Source organism: Protomyctophum parallelum (genome assembly GCF_964188405.1).
Source record: "Protomyctophum parallelum genome assembly, chromosome: 2".
NCBI lineage: Eukaryota > Metazoa > Chordata > Actinopteri > Myctophiformes > Myctophidae > Protomyctophum > Protomyctophum parallelum.
In genome coordinates, this window is record NC_139699.1 from 28,239,517 (window position 1) to 28,264,789 (window position 25,273).

Genomic DNA, 25,273 nt, shown 5'->3' on the forward strand with positions numbered 1-25,273 from the left:
AAACCACTTTCACACCTTGTGGGTATGTCATTATAATTGAAAACATAACAAAAACAAAATAATCCATCCCAGTGAAAAACAGTGAAAATAGCCACAAGATCACACTGTGTTGCGATGCAACGTGCTCAAGTGGTTATAATACCACCGATATTGACATTTTAGGGGACAGTGCAAGTCATGCCACACAGTTGCTTTATGTTCAGTGAGCAGAACTTGTCGTCTCGGTGTCTGGATCTCTCGGTGTGTGCGTGCGTGTGGCTATGTGTGGAGACAGCAGCAGCCTCCATCGCCCTGTGTGATGCTAAATATAGCAGGCCAGGCCACTGGGTGACGTCACTGCTGGGCTGACGTAGTGCTTCACAAAAGTCCACTTACAGTATACGGTTTCCTCTTCTAAACTTCCTAATTGATCAGAGTCAATCAACCGGCAGGATGTGTTTGTGTGTGTGTGTGTGTGTGTGTGTGTGTGTGTGTGTGTGTGTGTGTGTGTGTGTGTGTGTGTGTGTGTGTGTGTGTGTGTGTTTTGAAAGAAGGTAGGATGTCTGCATACCGCTGTTAAGCTCCCAGTTGTTTATTAGGAATACAAGTTCAGGATTCAACGTTTCGACCCCTCTGGGTCTTCATCAGGATTCCTGACGGACATTCCTACCTTCTTTCTGTATGTATATTTTTGTCCAACACCCGTAAACAACACCCGTTTTTAAAATGTGTGTGCTTCCTGTCTGGATGTTTGTTTGTTATACCATACATCCCCCAACGTAGGTAGAATTTGAGAAATAGACATTGTGAGGACCATTTTCCTGGTCTCTTCACAACTTCACAAGAAACATTTATGTTTTATGGTTGAAAAAATAATAATATCTCAAACTTATATAGCGCTTTTCTGAGTACCCAAAGACGCTTTACATGGGGGGGCTTTACAGAGGTAACAACAAATTAAAAACAACTTTAATAGAAAAAAGAAAAATAACACTAAAAGCTAAAGAACATTAAAAGACAGTTTACAATTAGAAAAGAAAAATTTGGTTGGGGTTAGGATTATAATTTTAAATTTAGAGGTTATATTTAGGGTTTGGAATGCGAGTAAAACATGATTTAGGCCTATACTTAGTTGCGTGCCAGCCATGCACCTTTAAAGGACCACTTCACCACTTTTCAACCTATCTTCACTAATAATCATGAAAAAATGGCGCAATCTTATTCTACTCGGTCTATGTCTCATAGGAGGGCTGTGGGCAGTTCAGAAACCGTCTTCCAGTGACATCATCGATGGGGAATACAAGCTAATAAAACTGCAGGCTTTCTAGTCCTGAAAAGCCATGCGAAAATGGAAGCCATCGTTCTCACGATAATGAAAATCTAAACATTTTTGTAAAAAAATCTTGTTTAAAAAAGAATCTGCCTAATGATGATGTCACTGGAAGACGGTTTCTAAACTGCCCACAGCCCACCTATGAGAGTAGAAAAGAATCGTGCCATTTTATCATGATTATTAGTGAGGACCCATTATATGAAGATACGTTGAAAAGTGGTCTTTTAAGTAAAAGGTAAAAAAAGAAATTTATATTCATAAATGTCCTCACCTATAGTAATGCAAGTGTGTGTGTGTGTGTGTGTGTGTGTGTGTGTGTGGGGGGGGGGGGGTTGAAGTCAAGGCAGGTCCACTGAGGCTCTGTACATTGAACACTCCTTTTTTCCCCACTACATGCTGCTCTTTGCCAAATATAGCCGTCCTACAAGCTCACAACGCATCACTGAATGTTTACCCCAGAATAGGGATGCTAGGGTTGGTTAAGACTTGATGATATTTGAGTTCTTTAAAGTTACCTGCTTAACTGTGGATTGAAATGCAACCATCAATTGTACTGTATGCGTGGCGTGTGTGTGTGTGTGTGTGGTCTCCCCTCTCATGATTGACTGGTTGTTCTGCATAAAGTTCCTTTGTAATTTATCCTGATTTATAGTGTATTGTGTTGGATGTATTTGAGTTGTATTGGACTGTATTTTGTGTATTGTAACCTGTAATATGGCCAAAATAGCCGGAACAGGAACGTGCCCAGGGTGCCGCCTCGGTTCCGGCGAGCCACCCCGCGTCCGAAACGGTCGAGAAATGACAGTTACCGTGTGGGGTCCCCAGGGGGTCCCTCTACTGTACTGTACTGTCACACCCGAAATCATATAAACAGTTAATGTTAATTGTGTTAGGCTGCACAACAGTGATACTTGGTGGTGAAAACCAACACTATTTTCGTGCTTAGACACAGCCAGGGACACAGCCAGCAAGAGACACACAAAGCTCTGTATAATTCAAAAAGCAAAATTAAAGTTAAAATATGGAGGTTTCTGCCTGACAGCAACAATATCCTTTTCATAGGCAGAACCATCTTGACATCACCAGTACTGGATAACCTTCTGCCTCAGCCCAAACCCTGGAACAAACCCATCTATCTGCAACATCATTATGAGTTTAATCATCACACAAAACCCTAAAACAAGAATATTTCAAAAATAATCAAAAATTATTACTTATTTTCTATCAACACAACTTTGCTAATTTGTCTAAAATAGGCGACTCTTTGAGTCGACTCCACCGGTCATCAAATTCAAGTCTTCACAGGATTTGAAAATTGATGGAACTACTACTAAAAATCAAGTGCACCATGCTCTACTGTGCCCATTTTCAATTTCAGAAATGTGTCCACAAATTACCTGCACTCAAAATAGTGCAAATGGGATTTAAATCTCCTTCGAAAAATCGACTGTATCCACCTTGACTGAAACGGCAGAACCCTTAAGACACCAGGAATTGCAAGTGTGTATATTTAGTTTGTGCCTGCAAAAAGCACTTGGCAGCAAATCCTTCTAATTACACAGACCAGGAAACTGCTGAGACTCATCTCCCCTCCTCTGCATTCAATAAAACATTACATCTGATAATTACAAATAGATGTGTTTTTCAAGCACATCTATGCAGGAGCAAGCAAGGCATGCAACTGTGAAAGACAATGTTTATATTGAACTACTGTTACATTTTATAAAAAGTTAATTTACTGTAGACTATTCCTTTTACCGGTATATGACTGACTGCATACATTTTGCATACAAATGTGTATATATATATATATATATATATATAGTACAAATGTATATTCGAATTTGCAAGTCATATGCAAAAAAAAAAAGAAAAGAAAAAACACTCAATGAAACAAGCCGTGGTTGAAATAAATAAATGGATAAATAAAACCCCAAGTTTGGACACAGTTTTTATTTTCCACGCACGTTCTGTGAGGCAGAAGGAGAGGGCTTGGGGATTTGCATACAAATGAAGCTGTTTAGGCATGCACAGCTCTGTTTATCACATCAAAACTATGGAAACCATCAAACCAAGCAAGGAGTGCATTTCTGTTTTTCAACGTATCCCTTTTCTCCTACGCCGAGCCACTCGCAGGCAGGGGGTTGTGGGTAATGAGCTACATCTCCCTGGGTAATGGCAACAAGATAAATTTCTCCTCAGATCCTTTTTCAGAGCGCTTCTATTTATGTGTTTGTTTTACCAGAGCTAGAAAACGGGTACATGTCATATCAAAACAAAGCAGGTACCACGGCAGTAACCAAGCGAAGACTCATGCCAAGGAGATGACAAGATGACACGTTTTTACACCTTAATGAGACGCACCGTGATGACACCTCAGCTTTGATATGCCAGGGTGATTCTGCATTGATATGTGTGGAAGTGCGTGCGTGCGTGTCCACCAAAGCACAGTTGGACTCATTTACAAGTTATTATTGGCAGCGTTAGGGACACAAAGAGCAAAGTGTTCCTGTGCAGGATATAACAGCACGCACTGACTGAGCACCATCCTCACCTATTAATGCTGACACAGGAGCTGAACTGTTTACGATCTCAGGCCAGCGTTTGAATCATTACCGGGCTGAGACGTCACATCTGTACAGTGCATTAGTACGAGAGAGAGACCCCGCGGATCAGACGTACTGCAGCTGCCTCGCTACTTTAAACAGAAGGAAAACAGACACAGTACCTAGAAGAACCCACAGCATGAGCGCAGGCGCATAGTTACTAACCGTAGAAGAACATACAGTACTACACCCCCGGTCCCAAAGTACTACCATAGATACACAGTGGTACTCATGGATGAAGGCAAAATAAAACATTATAAATGTTGTTAGGCCATGTCCTAATGCGATTTGCAAAACAGCGGGAAAGGAGCCTCCACACACTGGCACTGTGTTGTTTCATAAACAATTAGCACAATTGCACAAAAGTAGAATCATGGTGTTTTGGCAGCCATACAGTCAACCGCTTGAAGAAATTGATGCTAAAGTCTGCCATATCAGCCCTGACAAAAAGTAATTTTGAATTTTAAAACAAAATGCCAAAGATGGTTAAACTTTGCTTTTATGAAATATCTGAGATCATTAGGATTTTCTTATCTATTGCTAGTTTGACCACTTCTCTTTAATCTTAAAACAATGAATAACAGAAAATAGGCAATAAATAGAAAGAAAATAATAAAGTATAGCCTGGCACTCATTGGTCTGAATGGGAGCAGTAGTGCAGGGGGAGGAGGGGACCAAGTTAAGATGAGTGGATGGGGGCAGCAGTCAGTTCAACAAGCACACAGTGACAGCGTGGAGATAAAGATGATGTTGCACAGCTAGTAGTCTGTGTAAGGATGCTTCTGATCATCCTGTCGGATGACAGGGGGACAAAAAGCATGCACGTGAGAGCCGAGAATGCTCCTCCACAACACTGGAGGCCTTTGGAACAGAGAAAAATGTGGGAAATGTCTCGGATGGAAGGGAGATGGTTTGCTCAGCTGTCTGCATGAGTCTCTAGTGAGTGTAGAGCTTGGCGATCAGCGGCGTGGTAGCCAGGCCCAGTACCAGATGGTTACGCAGCTGATGTGGATGCTCTCAATGATTCCTCTGTAGAAAGTGGTGGTTAGGATGATGGGTGGCCGCCATATAGGAAGCTGCTGCTGGGCTCTCTTGGCCACATATCTGGTGTTGGTGGTTCCAGGAGGAGTTCTCCATGATATGTACACCAAGAAACTTGGTGTACTATTGTAACTTCACCCTTTAAAACTATGGAGCCGTTGATGTTCAGTGGGGAGTGATCTGGGCGGGACCCTCTGAACTCAAGTCAACAATCATATATTTTGTTTTGTCAACATTCAGCACCAGTCTCGGACAGCTGTTCCACCTCCTTTCTGCAGGATGCTCTATTGTTGTCGCTGATGAGGCCCACTTGTGTCATCCCGTGAACTTAATGGTTTGTACCGGATCTGGAGGTGCAGTGTGGAAAGCAGGGGAGCTATGCACCCAGCCCAGGAGCACGATGGGGTTCAGCATGACTAGACTAGATGATAGAGTTGCTGTTGCTGATCCGTAACAACTACAGTACGTCTGCCAGTGAGGAAATCTACTGTACGATCCAGTTACAGAGGGAGGTGTTGATTCCCAGCCCAGCAGATTGAGCCTTTATAGCTCCTGAGGGAAGTCTATGAAGACTTATGTACAGTACAAGGACCGCAGATTTCCAGTTAAGGTGTGGAGACTAACTGGACATGATGAAGGTCAGGAATTGAGGTCAGACAATACAGCCTTTTTTGGCAGTGGTCGGATGGAGGTGGTTTACAGTAGATGCACTCATTGCACTGTGAAGCAACTGCTGTGAATGCAGGATGGCGGTGTTAAAGATGTCTGTCAGGACATCTGCTAGCTGCTGGTCGATGCAGTCTCTGAGCACACACCCTGGTTTAATTAATCAATCAATAGCAAGCTGAGCACGTTGGTCTGGTCCATTGTCCTCTTGGGTGGGTAACCAACAATTGTATAGTGGTCCCTACCCTCCCTGTTCTACTATACTCTAAAACTTTCTCTGGGGCCAGCTCAGTGTAGGCCTTGTAGTTAAGAGTGTCCGCCCTGAGATTGGAAGATCAGTTCCGCCGCCATGTCATGCCAAACAATACAAAAATGGAGCTCAATGCCTCCCTGCTTGGCACTCAGCATCAATGGGTTTTGGGGATAAGTCCCTGCGACTGCACTAGCGGTATGTCCAAGGGATGTACTGTACAGCTGCCTCATGCTACAGAAACAAACAGGCAATAGGCTCCTGCCCTATGGGCCCGGTTACTACTGTCCTGGTGGGTAACCAACAATTGTAAGGTAGTCCTGGCTACTCTCCATGCATGGGGCCAGTAAAATGGTGGAGTGTCTGGTGGATTTGACCAGTCACTATTGCCTCTCAACAAAAAGGTAATTTCCTGCTACCCCATGGTTTGCAACTTCAGCCTAGTTCAGTCCAAAGTAAAAAAGACAAATTAAGCCCAATTTCTAGGGGGTGTCGCAGGACAAAAATACCAGACCGACTCTGCATCTCATATTCACATGCACATTGCAGACACGCACACTCACCCAGGCTTTGCAACTGACTATTGTCTGTTAGTAGAGTTGCGTATGTAAGCTGCTCTAATGGCTAAACTGTAAACTAAAGCGGTTTCTTGTATTTATTATTATATTGGTTAACATTTTGTACATTTTTAGAATATTGTATATTCTCAGAACTGTTAAGTACCTCGAGTTACGGCCTCTAGTTTGAAGGTCGTAAACAGGCACACCTGGCCTATAATTACTCGGCACAGTGTTTTCTCTGGGTTCCGTGCAGGTGCTAATGACATCTCGTGTCAGTGAGATTCCTGAGCCAAAACCATGAGCCAAAGTAACCTGTGTTCCAATGGATCCGGTGTAGTTAGTATTCCGGTACAAGCTCTTTGTCTCCACCAGGCCGAAGGCATGGGGAGAGAGTATTTGTTTGCGCTCCATCCGTGTGTCCGTCCATCCGTCTGTGAACAGCTAATCTCCGGCACGGTTAACCTGGTCGATGTCAAATTTCCACACACACTCCCTGGATGCCAACGATGAACCTCTGCCCCAAAATTTCCAGAACGGCCTGTTATAGTGCCACCAGGAGGCCGCTTTGTGCAAAACAAGTTTTTGGACAGTACAACTACAGATTTTGCCCAAACATCACGCAAATTGGTACACAGTCTCTCTAGAGCCATTCAACGAAACGGGTCTTTCAGATTTCTCAGACTCCATTCTGATTGGCTAAGATTGGCTTCCAAAGTTCACAGGAGTGCTCAGTTTCAAACAAAATGCTGCAAATCATGAACACATCGTCTGATTTCTGTGCACGCACATTCCCACTAGGCGCTATAACTGGCCGAAAAGTGTTTTACCTCTAACTGCACGGATCTGTGGATAACTTTGTATGCCAACTCCCTAGAGGCCAAGGAAAAACCTTTGCCTGGAATTTTTCCCATCTGCTCTTTATAGCACCACCAGGAGGCCGACATATGTAAAACACATTTTCTAATATTACTCCTTCAGATTTGATCCAAATTTCACGCAAATCGGTACACATGCTCTCCATAGTCATGTGATCAAGACGGGTTTGTTTGATTTCTCATAATCCACCCTCATTGGCTACGATTGGCTTCTAAACTTTTCAGGAGTAGCCCGCTTTGTACAAATCACCACAACTACTCAACGCAGCGTCCGATTGTGGTGAAACTGTGCATGCATATTCCCACTAGGCTTTGGAATGCCACTTGACAGTTTTAAAATCAGCCTCATGGTGGCGCTACAACAGGCCAAGCTGCGTCACACACAAACACACACACACATCCTCCTGGTGGAGACCTGTGCCCAGAAGGGCACTTTTTCTAGTTTATAATACTTTCCATTGGTTCAATAGAACTCACAGACACACATTTAACCACTCAATCAGAAAGAATGAATTCAGCTATGTAAATCGCTATGGAAAAATACTATTTTCACTCTTGTATGTCGTTTGACAGGCTTTAGACGCACCTCCTCAGGAGCCATTTGATTTTGGTGTTAGGAACCGCATGCCCTTGCTGACGTCGACCCCAGGCTAGGATTCGAACCCTCAACCTTCTGCATGAAAGGCATATGCTCTAACCGCAATTAAGATATGAAATAATGTTATAATGTTTCTACCCGACATAGAGGTACAGTAATGACTACCGGTATGATTCTTACCACGATAGAGATGCAGTTGTGTCGCAGGTTGAGTTCAGCCAGAGAGTCCAGGCCCTGCAGGTGTTCCACTCTGGATATTCTGTTCCCGGCAAGACTCAACACCCGCAGCCTGCACAGGTGAGAGATGCTCTCTATCCTGGTGATCTGGAGAGAGGATGCATAAAGGTATTAAACCACAAGAAACCCCAGCACAGTGGTCCTCAAAGTGGGGTGCGGGGAACCCCAGGGGCAATTGAGGGGGTTCCAGGAGGTCCCACCCAGCGACATGTGTTAATATAGCATAGAAATAGTTTTAACCACTTTATTTATATATTTTTGTATACGTTGGCAGATGTACAAGCTCAGTGTGTCACTTTGTGCTACGCTGTAAGATTGTACATCTGCTATTTTCAAATTTTTGAAAGCGTTTAGATTTGTTATTTTTAAATAATTTAACGCACAAATCTTCTCTTCTGGGGCTCCCTGTCACTAAATATTTTCATATACATTTTGAGGTCCTTGACAACTGAGAACAACTGCTCTAGCGTCATTCTGGAGAGAATATTCAGTAGAAATAGCAGATCGACAAGCATCTTTGACTCTTGTCAGTGAAATGTATAGGGTTCATGTGGCTAACATATATTTAAAAAAATAAATCAATGTTCCCAACGAGCCACTGATTTTGATATTCCATTATTAATATTCTGGTCTAATTTGTGCATTATGACTTTGAGTATTACACCCCATGCATTACATCCAGTTATGCGTATATTAGTTACAGCTGTAGTCATAATCATTGTTCATTTGATTGGTTCCACGCTACTACATACAGAATCTAGACAGTTTCAGGCATCAAATATAAAAACAAAACCAACCATCCAATATTTCTTATTTTTTAGGAAAATGAAAAGCATCAGGGACAGAATAATTATAAAAAAAATAGAGGAAAATAGTAATTAAAAAAACATAGGCACCTCACATATAGGAGCGCAGTATGAGTAACCAAAAAAAAGGTTTTCGATTAATCTAACATGGTTAAAATGGAGGTTGAAGTTACAATGGGTTTGTATAGGAAGGGGGCAGGGTAGCTAAAATGAATATCAAATATCTAAATACTGAATCAAACGTTTTTTGAGGGGCGCTAGTCCCTATGTCCAGCTTTGAAGGTTTATGTAAACACAAACATTGTCCTAACACAAACATTGAATGCCACATTGACAATGAATGGCCAGTTTTGAGTGTTTGTCCTAACACGAACATTGAATGCAATTGAATGGCCAGTTTTGAATGTTTGTCCTAACACGAACATTGAATGCCATTGACAATGAATAGCCAGTTTTGAGTGTTTGTGCAAACACGAACACTGAATGCCATTGATAATGAATGGCCAGTTTTGAGTGTTTGTGTAAACACTATAACATTGAAAACTAAGGTGAGGTCGCAAATTCTCATTGACCGGAATGAGATGATCTGATGATGACGTATGATGATACGAGCGCCCCTTACTTCACACGGGTATGATTTTTTTAAAGCGAAATATCCCTTTTGTTGGACCTCCTGGACCCCCCCGGGGGGTCCCCGGACCCCACTTTGAGAACCACCTTCACACTGACCTGTTGTACAGCAACAAAGTGCAACACTCGCACGGCTACATCATCTGATGCCATGATAGTGAGAGTTCATTTTGAACTAATGGCTCCTGTGTGACCTTCCAAATTAAAAATATAATCTCTATGTCAAAACAGTAAGGAACAAGGAGTTCACACTAATCACATTTTCTATAATAAGTCAAAGGACTGTGAAATATGATTCTGGCCTTTCCATGACCGTCTCGATGGGACAGAGGGACCAGAGGCCCCCTTGTCAGGATGAAACTCAAACTTGTTGAGGGGCTGGGGGGGATCCCCAATGGCCATGGGCGTAGCTTGAACTTGACCCCAGGGGGTGCGAAACATTGGGAAGGAATCCTGCGCGCACGCGCGCAATTCTTTGACCTTTATTTTATTACTTTTGCGTTTTTTACAATGCCCTAACCCCTACAAAATAGTTATTTAGGTAGTACAGCAGCACACACACACACACACACACACACACACACACACACACACACACACACACTACAGCCGTACAGCGAGTCATTATGTCATGATAAGAAAGATGATTACAAACTACAGTCAGAAGCCAGAAGTTACAACAACAACAACCGGCATTGACAGGACACTGCAATCCTGCAAGTTTGTTTATTTACCTGATTGCTGTCAGTGTTTCCTTATAGTGCACTTTAGAAAACTGTCTAATCTAGTCCTATAATGCAGGGGTTCTCAACCTGTGGGTGGGTCGCCAAATTATTTTGAGGGGTCCCCAAAATATTAAAAAGATTATAATTAATGGCTGGAAAATGAAAAGTTTACGTAGTACACTGTACATGCATAAACTCATTAGTGATTATATCTGGTTTCAGTATGCATTGATCATATATTTTCTCTAATATTAAGGTTATTTTTGCAGTCAGGTTGTATTGAGGGTGGGGAGGGGGGACGTGGGGGTCGCGAGACATTGCCAAAGCATTTCCGGGAGTCCCCAGCCAAAAAACATTGAGAACCCCTGCTATAATCCGCTGATCAGAGCAATGGTCATCAAGTTATGGCCATTTGAAGTTAAACACTGCACTAGCCCCCCATATGTTGTGAACGTGTTTATTCTCATGCAATTCCCCTGAACAGTGTTTGTGCCAAGTTTAGCGTGAATTGGAGCCTTGGAAACATGTGGCCCTTGGGAGTCCCTGGCAGGCTCACAGTCAAAATCTTTATTGGATGATTTTGGTCGAAACATTAATCATTCACTAAAGCTTTTAACTGGGAGTGGGAGCGGACTTTGAGGGTGTAGACTACAACATGGCATCATGCCAACCCCTACTGTCACTCCTTTAATCGGACAGCACTCACTTTTGAGCGATACATTCTAGATACAAAGAAGTTGGAATATCTCTTTGCCTACCGACAACAACATGCCCTCGCTCCCCAAAGGCTCCAAGCGACAGCTTGGAGACATTTTTTTTCTGTTTTTTAGCATTATGTTTCCAGATCTAGAAATGATCAGAATCAGATTCCATACTTTTTCAAACAGTGTTGGCACTCTGATTAGTGACCTCGCCCAAGAGGAAGGCATATAGGCCCCAGTTACTCTTGTGGATCTGCTCAGTAGCTGCCAAGAGTAAGACTGTGGTTCTGGGGTACCGTTCCCATATACTGTAAGGGTGCAAGTAACATGCTGAGTAAGAGCCTGCTTGGTCAGTTCCCTGAAATCCTTCCCTTGATAAATAAGGTTGAGAGAAAAATAAATAAACTGAATCTCAGGGTCAGGTTTCATTTCGTGTCCCTTAACCCAGCAAGGCCGTAGTGAATGTCCGTTGCCAAAAGCAAAACATAATCTCCATTATCCATGTCCCCTCTAGTCTCATCAGCGTATATTGGTTAAGCTTTAAGGAGGTAGTGTAGTGTTACAGACCACAGACTTAGGTGCTTTCCGTTGGTGCTGGCCAAGCATCCCAAATATGTTCAGGTAGTTTCCCGTCTAAATTAATGTCTCTGTACCTGTGTTTAATATGAATATGCCTTTATGGTCTCGCAGTCGACCTACAATTACAGGACGGACAACTAACAAACATGGCATGGTATAAGCTGGCAGGAAGAGGAGGAGAGAATAACATGTGTTCTATGATTTATGGGAAACTGTGAAAAGAAGATAATTTTAAGATTCCGTTCCATTTAAAGATAACTAGAGCGGTGCAGGGGCCCTGTCCAGAGCCCATTGTCCTCTGAACTACTTGGAACGATGCAAGTTGGAAATGCATGCCCCACCCACATATTATGTCTGTGTCCCTTTTATGCCCATATATGGAGTTCTTTGTCAGGCATACCCAAGTTCTGGACAACCGTGCGTCCGACCGACTCGATAACGGGCACTGCACTCCCTGTGGGGGTGTGGAACGCGTGTGTCAAATTTGAAGTCGGTGGGAAAGGAAAGGAAAGGTAGCCTACTATGGGTACCCAGGGTAACTGGACTAAGCTCAATAACTTGTTTACAGCCAGGCCCTGCTCATAGAACATTTCATGGTAGGGGTTCAATGCCTTGTCCAAGGGCACTTCAGCGGTGGTAATTTTAACGTGCCGGTCCGGGGATACGAACTAGCAACCTTCCGAAATCAAGACCGCTCCGCAAACCGTTCGGCCACCGCTGCCACTGGGGCGAACAGTTCTCAAGTTACGTGGATTTAACACACACACACACAGAGAGACTTGGTGCATTTATAGTTAGATTGTATATATTTGAGTGGGTTGTACAGTGAATAGACCATTACTGGTCCATTGATATACTTCCAGAGTTTAAAAGACTTTGACTGTACAGGAAGAGAGCAGAAAGTAAGAGAGTGACATGCAACAGAGTCTGTCTTACCCTTTGCGGTACACATACTATAGCTAGCTCCTATACAGTGTGCAAATTGCTAGAGAACTTGAGAACTCAACCAGGAACATTGCTCGACAAAATGGTTGGTTATTCAATAAAGAGGTCACATTTTGTAACCCAATGACTTGGTCGCTGAGGTCTGGTTTGAATGTATTACGCTCCCAAAGAGAATATCTCTTTCTGAATATTTCTAGTGAATACTTCCAGTGAACTGCACATATGACAACATCCTGCCACAGGAACAAATGGGTATATGGGAAAAGGATAAAATGGGAGTGGGTTAGCTACAGGATGAGGGGGATGAAAGGAGGAAATTAACTGCTGTTTTTGTGGTTGATGATACCTATGGCAGCACTGTGTCCTGGGAGACATCCATGCACATACTAAGAACAGAAGAAAGCAGGACATTGTTTTGTGGCCAGAAAAGTGTGGGAAACTATTTTTGCAGCTTGGTAATATAATAGCTCTGCATTCATTCATAATATTCACTGGAATAACATAAGTTGTCATGCCAGTCAAAGAATCTCCACGACTGTTCATGGCCATGGGTCTTAAGCAACTCATTCAATTAATTCTAGGGGTGCAACAGTTACTCAAAAAGATTATCAAATAAATTGATTTGATTACAATAATATTTTTTTAAATATACCAAAAATAGTAGATCTACCGCACTGTTGTGACGAAAAGAGAAGGCAAAGCTTTCTGTCTACCGAGCAATCTTCATTCCTACTCTCACCTATGGTCATGAAGTGTGGGTCATGATTGAAAGAATAAGGTCACGAATACAAGCGGCCGAAATGAGGGGTGGCTGGCATCTCCCTTAGAGATAGGGTGAGATGAGAAGCTTCTTCGCCTGGAATGGAGCCAGCTTAGGTGGTTCAGGCATCTGGTTAGGATGCCTCCCTAGGGAGGTCCTCAACGCACGTCCTACTGGGAGGAGACCTCGGGGCAGACCACGGCGCAGACTCACTGGCCTTGGAACGCCTCGGGATCCCCCAGGAGGAAGTTACTAATGTTGCTTAGGAGAGTTATGTCTGGAGCTCTCTGGTGGAGCTGTTGCCCCTGTGACCCGTCTACGGATAAGCGGATGAAGATGGATGGATAGTAGATCTACATACAAGGCAACATGTTGAAAGACTTGCAACGCTTGTATATTGGTTATTTGGGGGATTTAGTCGCTTTATATCGCTTATTCTTTCACAATGATTCGTTGAAATATATAAGAAGAAATGCACATCTGGATAATTCTGTTACTACAAAGTTAGCTACAAAGCTATATGTAGATGCAGGTGCATGTACACACACACACACACACACACGCACACACGCACACACGCACGTACACCCCCCCCCCCCCGTTGGGAACACTGCTGTTGGGAATACCATGACAGCCATTGTGGTAACTGGGATTGTGCGACATGTAAAGAAGTCAGAAGGTGAGTCTCTCTGGACCTGTGGAGAAACTCTAGTGGGGTTGTGTAGGCGGTGTAATATGACTTCTGCTGAAGTGACTCGTTGCAGTGTGGTCAGGCAAACGCCTGCGATGTCCCAATTCTCCAATTCTCCAAAGCCACCACGGAAAGACACAGACAAAAAGCTTTTTTTCCCCCTCAGGCTATCAGAGCACAAGAATGACTCAAATGCCAGGTCAACTGTCTTTAACCCTTATTCTATAGTATGCGGTGTCACTGAGCAGTATGGGTGGGAGGGTTGTCTTTCTCTTTTTTGTTTTCTATAAAAGAAAAATGTAATTATATCACAATGTTTAATCTACAACAATTTATTATCCGTTTGTAACGGTTTAAATGTTTTACTTTGTTTGGTTTTTATTTAGGCCTAGTTGTTTCTGTGTCTTATATCTGTATGTGTCTCATCATTGCTGAACATTTTGTGAGATCTCGACAGCACTGCAAATGGAGGAAAAATCCTCAATGTCCTTTAAATCAATAATAAAAATCACCCACTTCTTTACACCTGTAAACTTGATCGTGATGCGAGCTATTTCCGATGGTTTACAACACTACAGTATGTTCATGTTTGGGGGGTGGGGGGGGGGGGGGGGTATGAAGACCAATACACACCATTAGTGTTAAATTGGAGTAAAATTACTCACATTTTCCATAGAAAATAGCAGATCTACAAGCTCATAGATCAGCTTTTTGCCGAATAGCCAAAAGTAATTAATTGACGCATTTTATTAATATAAGGCAAAAATGTCAAACTTTCCTTATGCTAAAATGGCCATAGCCGTCATGACAAATGTGATGAGATCACATCATGTGATCACCTCATCACATTTGTGCTGATCTCATCACATTTGTCATGATGACTATTTGGGCAAGTGGCTATGGCTGTTTTTAGCCCAAGGAGTGATTTTTTTTTTAGGGATGGGTCCGATTAATCGATAATCGTTAATAGGATCCGAAATCGATTATTAAAATTAATAATCGTTGTTTCTTTTTTGTTTGAAAATCTGTTGGAAAGGCAATATTGTCATCCAAACAGGACAGGGCTATTCACCTTTTTCTTACAGCCCATAGTGCATTGCGTTTGTGTGTGCATAAGTTCCTCTTTCTCTTGCTGTGTTGCCAGTTTTGCAAGAGAAACAAGTGGCCAGGTCTATGAAAAAATGAAAATAGCTGATCTACAAGCTCACAGCGACACATTGTGAGGTTGTACATTCGTTATTTAAAAACACATTGAGAATAAATCGAAATATTTTGAATATTTTTTAAAACATAAAAAGAAAAGGCACAAAATATGTTCAGATGGATGTCTGTGGACAATTACATATTAATCTGGGGTTCCTTGATGTGAAGAAATGTGGAAGCAAGCCCAAATAAGCAACTACTGTCACATGCTACTTAAAGCAGGAAAGTTTGACATTTGACGCTAATGGTAGAGTCACTAGAAACCCCTATAAAATAATTGCTCAATACCGACAGCCGGTCAGCAAGTGGATTCATGAATGTATAAGGCGTGTATAGACAATATTTTAAGCCAATAAAAACGACTATATACCAAATTTCCCACAAAAGAAAGCCTGTCGGCTGCCGGACTAATTCTAAACTTTTAATATAATGGAATATCGGACAGCAGGCAGGGCAGAACATATAACAATAAAAGTTACAAGTTCGACTTAAATCTTCCGGTTTACATTGAGAAATAACATAATCAGCTTCCTTGAGCCTTTTTGGGAAAAATGTCTGTGCCTGTTGAGTAACTTAGAATTTACAGCGGAAATGGACGTGGGTGTAAACTGCAGACCAGAACTTGTGGGCTTTGATGTCGGAGGATCATTGTTCTTAAACAATGGTGGGAAATACACTAAGTCACCTCAGAGTAGAGTGGCTAAGGCCTGAGGTAAGTAAGGTGATCATTCAAATCTGACACTTATTTACAGATGTTGCGACGGCAAAGGGAAAATGGATTTAGGTATTCAACTTGAAATATTCAACAAATTGAAACAGCGATTTAAAAGATGTAGTGTAGCAAACTGGGCATGTGCAACAACTGGGCTACGTTGAATGGGCATGGTTCCCATTAAGGGTTTGTTAAACTGAATACGTAAATATATGCAAATCCAACAAAAACCACGTTATCAAAACACTTAACAACACTCCTTTGAAACAGGTTGATGACTACAAGTATTTGGGTTCATATATATCTTCTTCCCAAAAGGACTTTAAAACTAGGAAGGGTTTGGCCTGGTCAGCCTGCAATGCCATGCATTAGATCTGGTCATCCCAGTTTAGTAAGAAATTAGAGAAATGGCTGGATGGCACTTTACACCCGCCTTCTAATGAGAGCGCAAAATCTCTCTTGGAAGAACCACCCATTGACTTCTCTAATATACGGCAACCTTCCCCGTGTTTCTTCACTAGTCCGCTCCAGAAGAACACAGTTTGCTGGCCATTGCTACAGAGCTGATCATGAGGTTATATCTTCCCTTCTTCTCTGTAATCCTGCGGCCTGCCTCAAAACAGACCATATAAGAAAATATATGATCAAGGTAGAAAACTGTCATTCCCTGATGTCATCGCTAGGGACACATGCATCAGTAAGCAGGAACTGGGGATGGCAATGAAGGACCGGGAAGTCTGAAAATGGTGACCCAGTAGTTCTCAAACCTTTTCGAACTCTGATCTGAAAAATGTTTTGTGCCATGCAGGGACCCACATAGAGAAGATTTGTGTTCAGTCTAGAGCACTTTGATAGCATATCCTGTATTACTTGAAAGCACTTTATGCACAGGTTAAGCCCCACACACACAGTCTGCGAACGCCGCGCGTCAAAACAGCCACCTCCGTTATTTTCAATGAACCTATCCCACACCGGCTGCGTCTGACGCGCATTCACGCCTCGCCTGTCGCTCCGATATGCCACTGTTCTATTTTCCAGGCGTTGCCGTGCCGCGTCGCTGCACAGCTTTTTGGGATGCCCGCTGGCCATATGTGGCGCATGCCACTATAGGCTCTGCCCGCTGGCCTAGTGGTCCAGGCGCATGCCACATAATGGCTCTGGCCTGACAGCGCGTTGCGTGTTCAAGTCCCGTTCATGACGACCTTTGCTGCATGTCTCTCTTCCTGTCTATCTTCACTAATAACTATCAATAAAAGCCTAAAACAAATCCTTTAAAAAAAAGATTTTTTGTTTTTTAGCTTTATTGTCACATCACAGGTGGAATCGTGCATAGTTCCCATCGTATCATTATTTCCATAGAATAAAGAAAGGGAAGAAGAATGGGGGATGCAATGGGAAAAGAGATCAACAAGAAAAAAAAAAGAGGACCACTGGGGGGCCCCAGACCCCAGTTTGAGAACCGTTGCTGTAGGTGGGAGGAAAGTGGTGTGAGGAGAGCTCAGATTAGATGAGAGAATGTGATGGAATACCTGATTGCCGTGTAGATCCAAGACATTTAGTTTGGACAGCTTTTGCAGACAACTTATTTTACGGATTCTGGAAAATAAGCAATAAAATAAAATCAGAATAAACCAAGACATAAATCAATCAATGAGGAATACTCTAAGTCGATCTGTGACAAAGGCTTGCTTGCCAGGCAGGTACTGTAGAGCCTTAACTTAACAAGGATAAGTGCAAAAAGGGTTTTCCTCTAGGCAGATGTCCAACACATTTCCCGCTTGAAATGTAGGGGAAAAGAAATCAAGATCTTAATTTCAAGACCTGAATGGAAGTTTTTTGTTCAGTGTACCAAAAGGCTGTATGATAGTATCGTCTCTTGGAAATGCCAACGGAAACCTAAATCTGTGGTGTGCTTTACTGTGAAAGGGGCTTCAGTTCAGACGGCCTATGAAAGTGGCTCTGAAAAGACAAATGTCAATGTTTTACAGAGGCCATCCCTGGTACAGCAGCAGCACTAGACCTCAGTTGTACATTCTTCCCGATGGCTTTTCACCGTGATTTGTGACTTTAATCTCCTTCCTGTCGACCTTTCGGAACAGACATGACATTAGACTTTAAGAAAGAGAGGTATGGTTTTCTACTGAAATTTGAGCACCTGCAGGAAAACACTCATCATTGTAGCCTGACATGATCTAGCAGCAGCGGACGTAATCATATGCTACACAGTACACACACAAAAGAAAAGAATGAGGTCGGTGGGCGAGAGGTTTGCTTCTGTCTGTTATGCTAAAAATAAGAGAACCCTCATTAAGAGGGATGGTAACTTTGTCTTTCCTTTGTTAGTATCAAGAGTAAACAGTAAAATCCTGAGTGTTAATTTAACTTGGAGTGGACGAATGTAACCACATGTTAAAGAGTTAAAGGCTCCATGCACAGCAGCCATGGAACAAAATTGGGCCTCTTCCTTACTTCAGTCACAGGTCTTACCAACAATATTTGTGTCTACCCGTTTGGATTACTGGTGTGCTGTGAGACCTGGCACAAACGCCTCACAGCGCTGAGTGGCTCTCCATGGCCCTTGCCATCAATTAAATTGTTGGCTCACAGAAAACACTCTGCTACACCAGTAGCAGTGTGGTACAGGTACTCTCATGGGTTCCCTCTGGGGTGGTTCCAAATGACAGCAAACCAAACTAGAAAAAGTGCCCTTCTGGGCACAGGTCTCCACCAGGTTATCCACAGATCCGTGCAGTTAGAGGTAAAAACACTTTTCGGCCAGTTATAGCGCCACCTTGAGGCTGAGTTGAAATTGTTCATGTGGCATTTTGTCCTCGGCCTAGTGGGAATGTGGGTGCACAATTTCACGGAAATCACGCGATGTGTTCATGATTTGCAGCATTTTGTTTGAAACTGAGCACTCTTGTGAACTTTGGAAGCCAATCTTAACCAATCAGGATGGAGTGTGAGATATCTGAAAGACCGGTTTGGTTGAATGGCTCTAGAGAGACTGTGTACCAATTTGCGTGATGTTTGGACAAAATCTGTAGGTGTGCTGTGCAAAAACCTGTTTTGCACAAAGCGGCCTCCTGGTGGCGCTATAACAGGCCGTTGTGGAAAGTTTGGGGCAGAGGTTCATCGTTGGCATCCAGGGAGTGTGTGTGCAGAATTTGGCATCGACCAGGTTAACAGTGGCCGAGATTAGCTGCTCACGGACGGACACACACACACACACACACACACGGACGGACACACGGACGGACGGAGTGCAAAACATACTCTCCCCCCATGCCTTCGGCCTGGTGGAGACAATTAACTAGTTCCATTTGTGTTTGAGAACCACTGTGCATTAACATAAAAAAAATGGAACGGAGCCTTAATCATACTATAATTAACCGAATGTCTGAATGAATGAATTAATGTCAGAAACACCACCGTATCTCCTCATTGCCTGCACCAATCGCTCCCACTTTTCACACAGGCATTGACCATAATAATATGGAGGTCTTAACGAAGCCATTTTTTCAATAAGATTAATAATGAATTTATTAGTGAATAAAAACCCGTTTATTTGTCCGTGGTCTATCTCCGACCGAGCCACACTATTAGCACACATCTCTCCATGCCAAAAACAATCTGCACGCTCCCAGAATCCGGCTAGGCTACATTTTACCGACGCAACTGTCATATTTACTGTACAGATATTGTTTTTACATCACCACACGATCCCACGGGACTCATCTCCCCGCAAATCACGTGTCACCAGTGAAATGCATGTTGGGACGGACACAGATTAATACTGGGACAAAGTTTCCGGCGCAACATTTCCCTTGCATTCTCCAACGCACTTCCCCTTTTTCACACCAGCCCCAGGCAGGCATCAGACCTATGCATCAGACCCACATTAGGAAAACAACTCGGTCCCATAGTACAGCTACTCTTGCGTCAGTCGACATAACTTCTTCTTTGGGGAAGCATCGCGGCCGGGTTGCGTGGCACAGGCACCTGAAAGCTCCGACAGTTGGACGGAGGCATGTTAACGTGAACACACACACACACACACACACACACACACACACACACAGTTTCGACACCACACTGTCCGCCCCCTCCTCAACCACCTCCTTCGCCATGCATTACACATGGGCTACATGCACGCTCAAAGCCTGGACACTGACAACGACAGCTTACAGCCCTGCGCGCACCCAGCGTGGCTGCGTGACACACTGAACAGCACGATCACAACGGAATGCTTATCTGTCGGGGTCTCGGGGTGGCCAAATGGAGACGTTTGGAGAAGACAGATCCCGTGCCGTCGCCCGTCGGAACAACACAATGACAAATTACATACAGACAGATGCAATGACAACGACACGTTCCTAAATCACACAAAACATCAAATTCTTATCCTGATTATATAAAGAACAAACTACAACTTGCTTTGAAGCCCAAAAAGCCAACCTCCGCGTTCACCGTTTAATAGCTTATATCTCCATGGGCAGCAGACGGTGAGCGGTTAAGGACCGTCTACAAAGTGCAACACCGAACTTGAAAATATTCAATAACTTCCATTTATAGGCAGAATATCACCACCATATTTACATCACACATCAATGGTGTACTTATGATTGTACTACAGCATTTAATTAGCCTATACTTTAGTGCCCAACCCAACTTCCCAAGACCATCTGTAAACAATTCCCCCCCTATCAGTAATGTGATCTATTACATTGCACACTGAACATGATTTGCTGTTCATATATTCAGAATGGGTAAGGACTAGTTAGTATAATTAGCCAATTTCTTTCCAATATGGCTGCGGTGCATACAGTCAAGATCTTACTGAAGATCTTATCTTACTTCCCCCGGCAGCCCGCGGCTGTTACCGACAGTTGCGGCGTCTGGAGCGCGGCCGCAGAACGGACCGACAGTGCCGCGGAACGGAGCTGCCCTCCCCCGGCAGCGGGGTCTCATTGCCGCTGCCGGAGAATGCACTCACTGCTTCTGTCTTACGTGTATGGCAGTCGTCATCATAATGCAATGATGAGGGTTGTCTAAACTCACCTGTTCTTCCCCAACATCAACACTCTGAGAGAGCTCAGGGCTTCCATGCCAGTCATGTGAGAGATGTGGTTGTCGTAGAGGTCGAGGAAGACAAGGCGTTGGAGTTGTGACAGATGCTGGATGCTTGTGATGATGTTGTGTTGCAGGTTAAGCAGCTGCAGCTGCTCCATACGGCCTAGCTGAGGGCACTCTTCCAGACCACGCCTAAAAGAAAATACATTGACAAAACACAATTTTTACAGAATGCCCAGAAACACAATGGATTAAAGCAAAATAAAGTCTCACGACGTGGGCATGGTTTAAGTCCTATGCGATTTGTGAAACTGTGTGAAAGCAACCCCCACAGCAAGAAATAACAGATTGAGGCATTAACCTTTGCCTTTACGTGCCCCAGGCTAGTAGCTGTGCAAAAGGAATTTTCTCTACAATGACATTCGAGACCATTAGGGTTTTATGAAAATAGTTAATCTGCTCTCAATGCTCTTTTTTGTTTGCTTTCTTTTGGAAAATAGAATTAGAAATATCATTGATGTCAGGTAGAAACTTTGTACAATCATGCATCGTGAGGCGTTGTGAGCTTGTAGATCTGGTCTGATTACATATACACTGTATATGTAAGCTCTTTTGTCATTATGTGTTCTAGTGTTTGAATGCGTTTTCGGATCATCCATTTCTCTGTGTGTGTGTGTGTGTGTGTGTACATTATATATATATATATATATATATATATATATATATACACACACACTTTATTAGCTCTCTGTGACAGGTAATGTCTGTAATTCTGGTACTAGAGGTAATAGAATAACTAATGTAAATAGGTATGTTGCTGCCCCCTTGTGGCAGGCTGCAGCAGTGCACCAACACGACCTTGTTCTTCATTCTGAGTTGACTTCTCAAAAGCAAAGAAAATGAAGCCTGGGTTCCAGCCTGAATCGCTGCGTTCTATAAAGACAACAAAACAGATTCACAGAACACAGCGATTCAGGCTGGAAGCCAGGCTAAGGAAAATGAGGGATGAATGCAAACAAAAACATTATTGAATGGTCTGCCAAACACAAAGTAAATATATCATAGCATAGTATGCTTGACCTCTCGTTTAATAATTCTATAATAATTCCTTCTACATTCTAGATGTTGTAGAATCAGGGGTTTTTAACTGATAGGACCACCAGCTGACTAAGAATCACCCTGGCAAGTGGCAACTATGCTTGAGAACAGAAGACTTTAGACAGTACAGATGGTCTGTGGTCCCACATTTTTCATAATTCATTAAACATTAAAGACATCACCATTATCAGTGGCCATTTGAGGAGGCTTGTGTTGCAATACCAAAGAACGTCAACAGAAGAGGATCAGCTCATTGACAACAGACTTTGTCAAGAGGCACATCTGTGAAACACAACCCCAGGATGAGGCACAATTCCCATTTCCCAGAGCTTACAGTAAAAACAAAATGGGTCAGAATTCCTCAGAAAACAGAGTTAGAATCTCAAGAAGGGGTCGCTCGACTCTCCACCCAGCACCTGTTTCTGGAAGTCTCATTTTGAGTTTGTCCTGGGTGGAGTGAGGTCTATTCAGAGTTTACTGTGCATACTTTGTTACAGTATGTTGAATTTATACAGACAATTATATTTGTTGATTACAGTAGTTGTTTACTGTCAATCTATATTCATATTATGTTACATTTGTTGTTTATTAATTAGTCTTCTGCCTGTGATTTAAATTCCTGCAGACCATTAGCAACCTGATTGATTGTAGGGGTCCCCAGCAAAAGTAGTTAACATAGCATCACAATATTCTGTTTCGTTCATCTGCTATTTTTGAAAAATATGTAAGATGTTTTTTTACATAGATCTTCTCTTCTGCTGGTCCCTGACACAAAAGCTTTTCAGATGGGGGTCTGCAACCAAATACATTTTGGATTTGGGGGTCCTCGACATGAAAAAGTTGAGAAGCACTGATCTATAGTAGTTACTTAACTTGACTAACAATTGAGTTAGCCAGTAGGTAAGCTGCATCTTGCAGATGCCATTTCTGAATTTTAGAAATGATGTCGCTTTCTCAAAACAGAGGCAGACCTACCTATCCAAGTCCATCCGTTCTGAATGTAAAGTGAAGTCGCTATGGGAACCAGAGGAGATGGGAAATCCTGTGACTGGGCAGTCAGCATTGCCTGGCATGAGCATGAACAATGAACATAACGGTTAACTTTGGTAAACATGTTGCATCTTTTTTTCCCCTTTTTTTTTAAGAAAAGAACATCCTAATACTACTGTCAATAAGAATATAGAGACGCGGTGATGGTATAGAAAGATGAAAACAGAAAAGAGTAAAATCATGTAAATCATTTCTGTCGGGTTGTCCAAAACGTACTTTTCAGGACTCAAATTCAGCAAGTAGGACGTTAATTTACAAAAAATAAATTGTACTGTATATGCTTTTATCCAAGGCACTTTACATAGATTGTGCATGTTCACCATCATGGAGATGAGATGTTTCCGCCGGACAGAAACTAAATATTGATTGAAACTTTCAGAATTCTTTCTTTATGTCTCTGACTCTCTGCCATATTTACCTGTTGGCCTAGGGAGGTTTAAGGCATTGTGGTGATGATGATGATGATGATGATGATGATACGAGGCTCCAGCACTCAGTGTGGTTCTCTTTGGTTTTCTTCCTCCGTGTCCTTGGTGCACAACATCCACTCCAGACGCAGCAGGTGGTAAACTACATTCTCTACTGCAGTCACTGGTAAATCCCTCTGCTGGGGGGGTCTGCCTATGCTTGCTCCTATGGTGTGTACACAACCTGTTGTCTACAGCAGGGGGAAATGGTATGTAGGGCTGTCACGATAACATTGGAACGTATGAATACAAATTAAATGTTTTGCCATTTAGGCTTCATAATAACAAAATGATTGATTGGAATTTGGAACAGTACCTACCTAGTCTGAGAGGATTCATTGTCAACATGTTGAATTGAATGAATTGCCGGTCCATCTATTAAAAAGTCAAGAGGAACACAATTAAAAACACATACATAGGCTCTCTTTTCACATTTTCTGATACTTGTATTCTCTTGTAAAGAACAGATATCCCTGTGTGAAAAATGATGTGCAAATACATTCTGAATTACTGATGTGACTTAACTTTTTATATCTAATAATGATGAATGACTCACTGGCCTCTGGAGCTTCTCTGGATCCAAAGAGTATAGGCTACCTGTTGACATGGAAATGACTTTGCTGAGTAGGCTAAGTGTGGTTAGTGGTAATGGCACAGCAGGAATATGACCTTTCGTTTTGTTCAAACTCAGTATGATTCAGATGCAACTGGTACAACATACCTGGCTACTGTAGCCCTGTGATAAAAGAAAGAAGGCACCTGGGAAATAGGCTATGTTAAAGTGAGCGCGCGTGTGTGTGTGTGTGTATATATATATATATATATATATATATATATATATATAGATAGATCAATTACATCATTACATCAAATCACATCATTACATCATTGTATAAAACGACGATTAAATTAAATGTAAACTAAATGTTACATACGTGACATTGAATTTCGAGTATTGGTCCACAAATATTCAGAGTGCCCATTAGGAAATACTAATTCTTTGCAAATGTGTTAACCACGAACATTTGCCTAATTTGCGTATTCTTCTTTTAATCTCTCCATAACTACTATACATAATTGGACCGAGTATTTCATCACACTGTTAACGTTAAGTACTTTTGCTTGTTTTTGTTTTTTAGTTTACCTTTGCAAACTGATGCTCGAGCTGTGTTAACTTAAGTTACCTATGGTCAACAAACAAAATAACTTCCGGTCATGGTTCATAATAAAAGTCTACACGAACGCAAAAAAAAAACCCATAATAACCTTTACTGGAGCCAATGCAAAATGTCTTAAAAATGTACAAAGTAACTGCATGATGACACCCATACATGGTTTCACACCTCTCTGCAGCCTACCTTGATATGATTGAAGCGAAGTCAAAGTGTGCACAGTGCACTGCGCAGGATTTGTTCGCGGCCTATGCTTTTATTTTCCACACTGTGTCGCTCTAAATCCGCCCATCAGTGGGGATGTGGGTCACATGACCAGACCGTTTGCATCTTACTACAAACTTCCTTGGAAACCGTTGCCATGGTTAAGAGGGAAAAAAAGAAAAGGGGTGAAACAGTGAAATCGATAATACTAACACTATAATTCACTCAATGTCTGAATGAATGAATGTCTGAAACACTGTCGTAGCTCCTCACTGGCTGCACCAATCGCTCCGACTTTTCACACACCTGTTA

General features: G+C 42.5%; 1 protein-coding gene across 1 annotated transcript in view; it reads right to left on the reverse strand.

Annotated features, from left to right (window-relative positions):
- Positions 1–23,130, reverse strand: part of lrrc49 (leucine rich repeat containing 49) — a 72,855-nt gene extending 49,725 nt beyond the window's left edge. The window contains exons 1-4 of the mRNA XM_083792160.1: positions 23,044–23,130; positions 20,959–21,162; positions 17,427–17,493; positions 8,089–8,232 (exon numbers count right to left, since the gene is read on the reverse strand). Of these exons, the coding sequence (XP_083648286.1) occupies positions 8,089–8,232; positions 17,427–17,493; positions 20,959–21,162; positions 23,044–23,057 (429 nt within the window). The 5' untranslated portion in view covers positions 23,058–23,130. The remainder of the gene's footprint in view (positions 1–8,088; positions 8,233–17,426; positions 17,494–20,958; positions 21,163–23,043) is intronic.
- Positions 23,131–25,273: the final 2,143 nt, after the last annotated feature.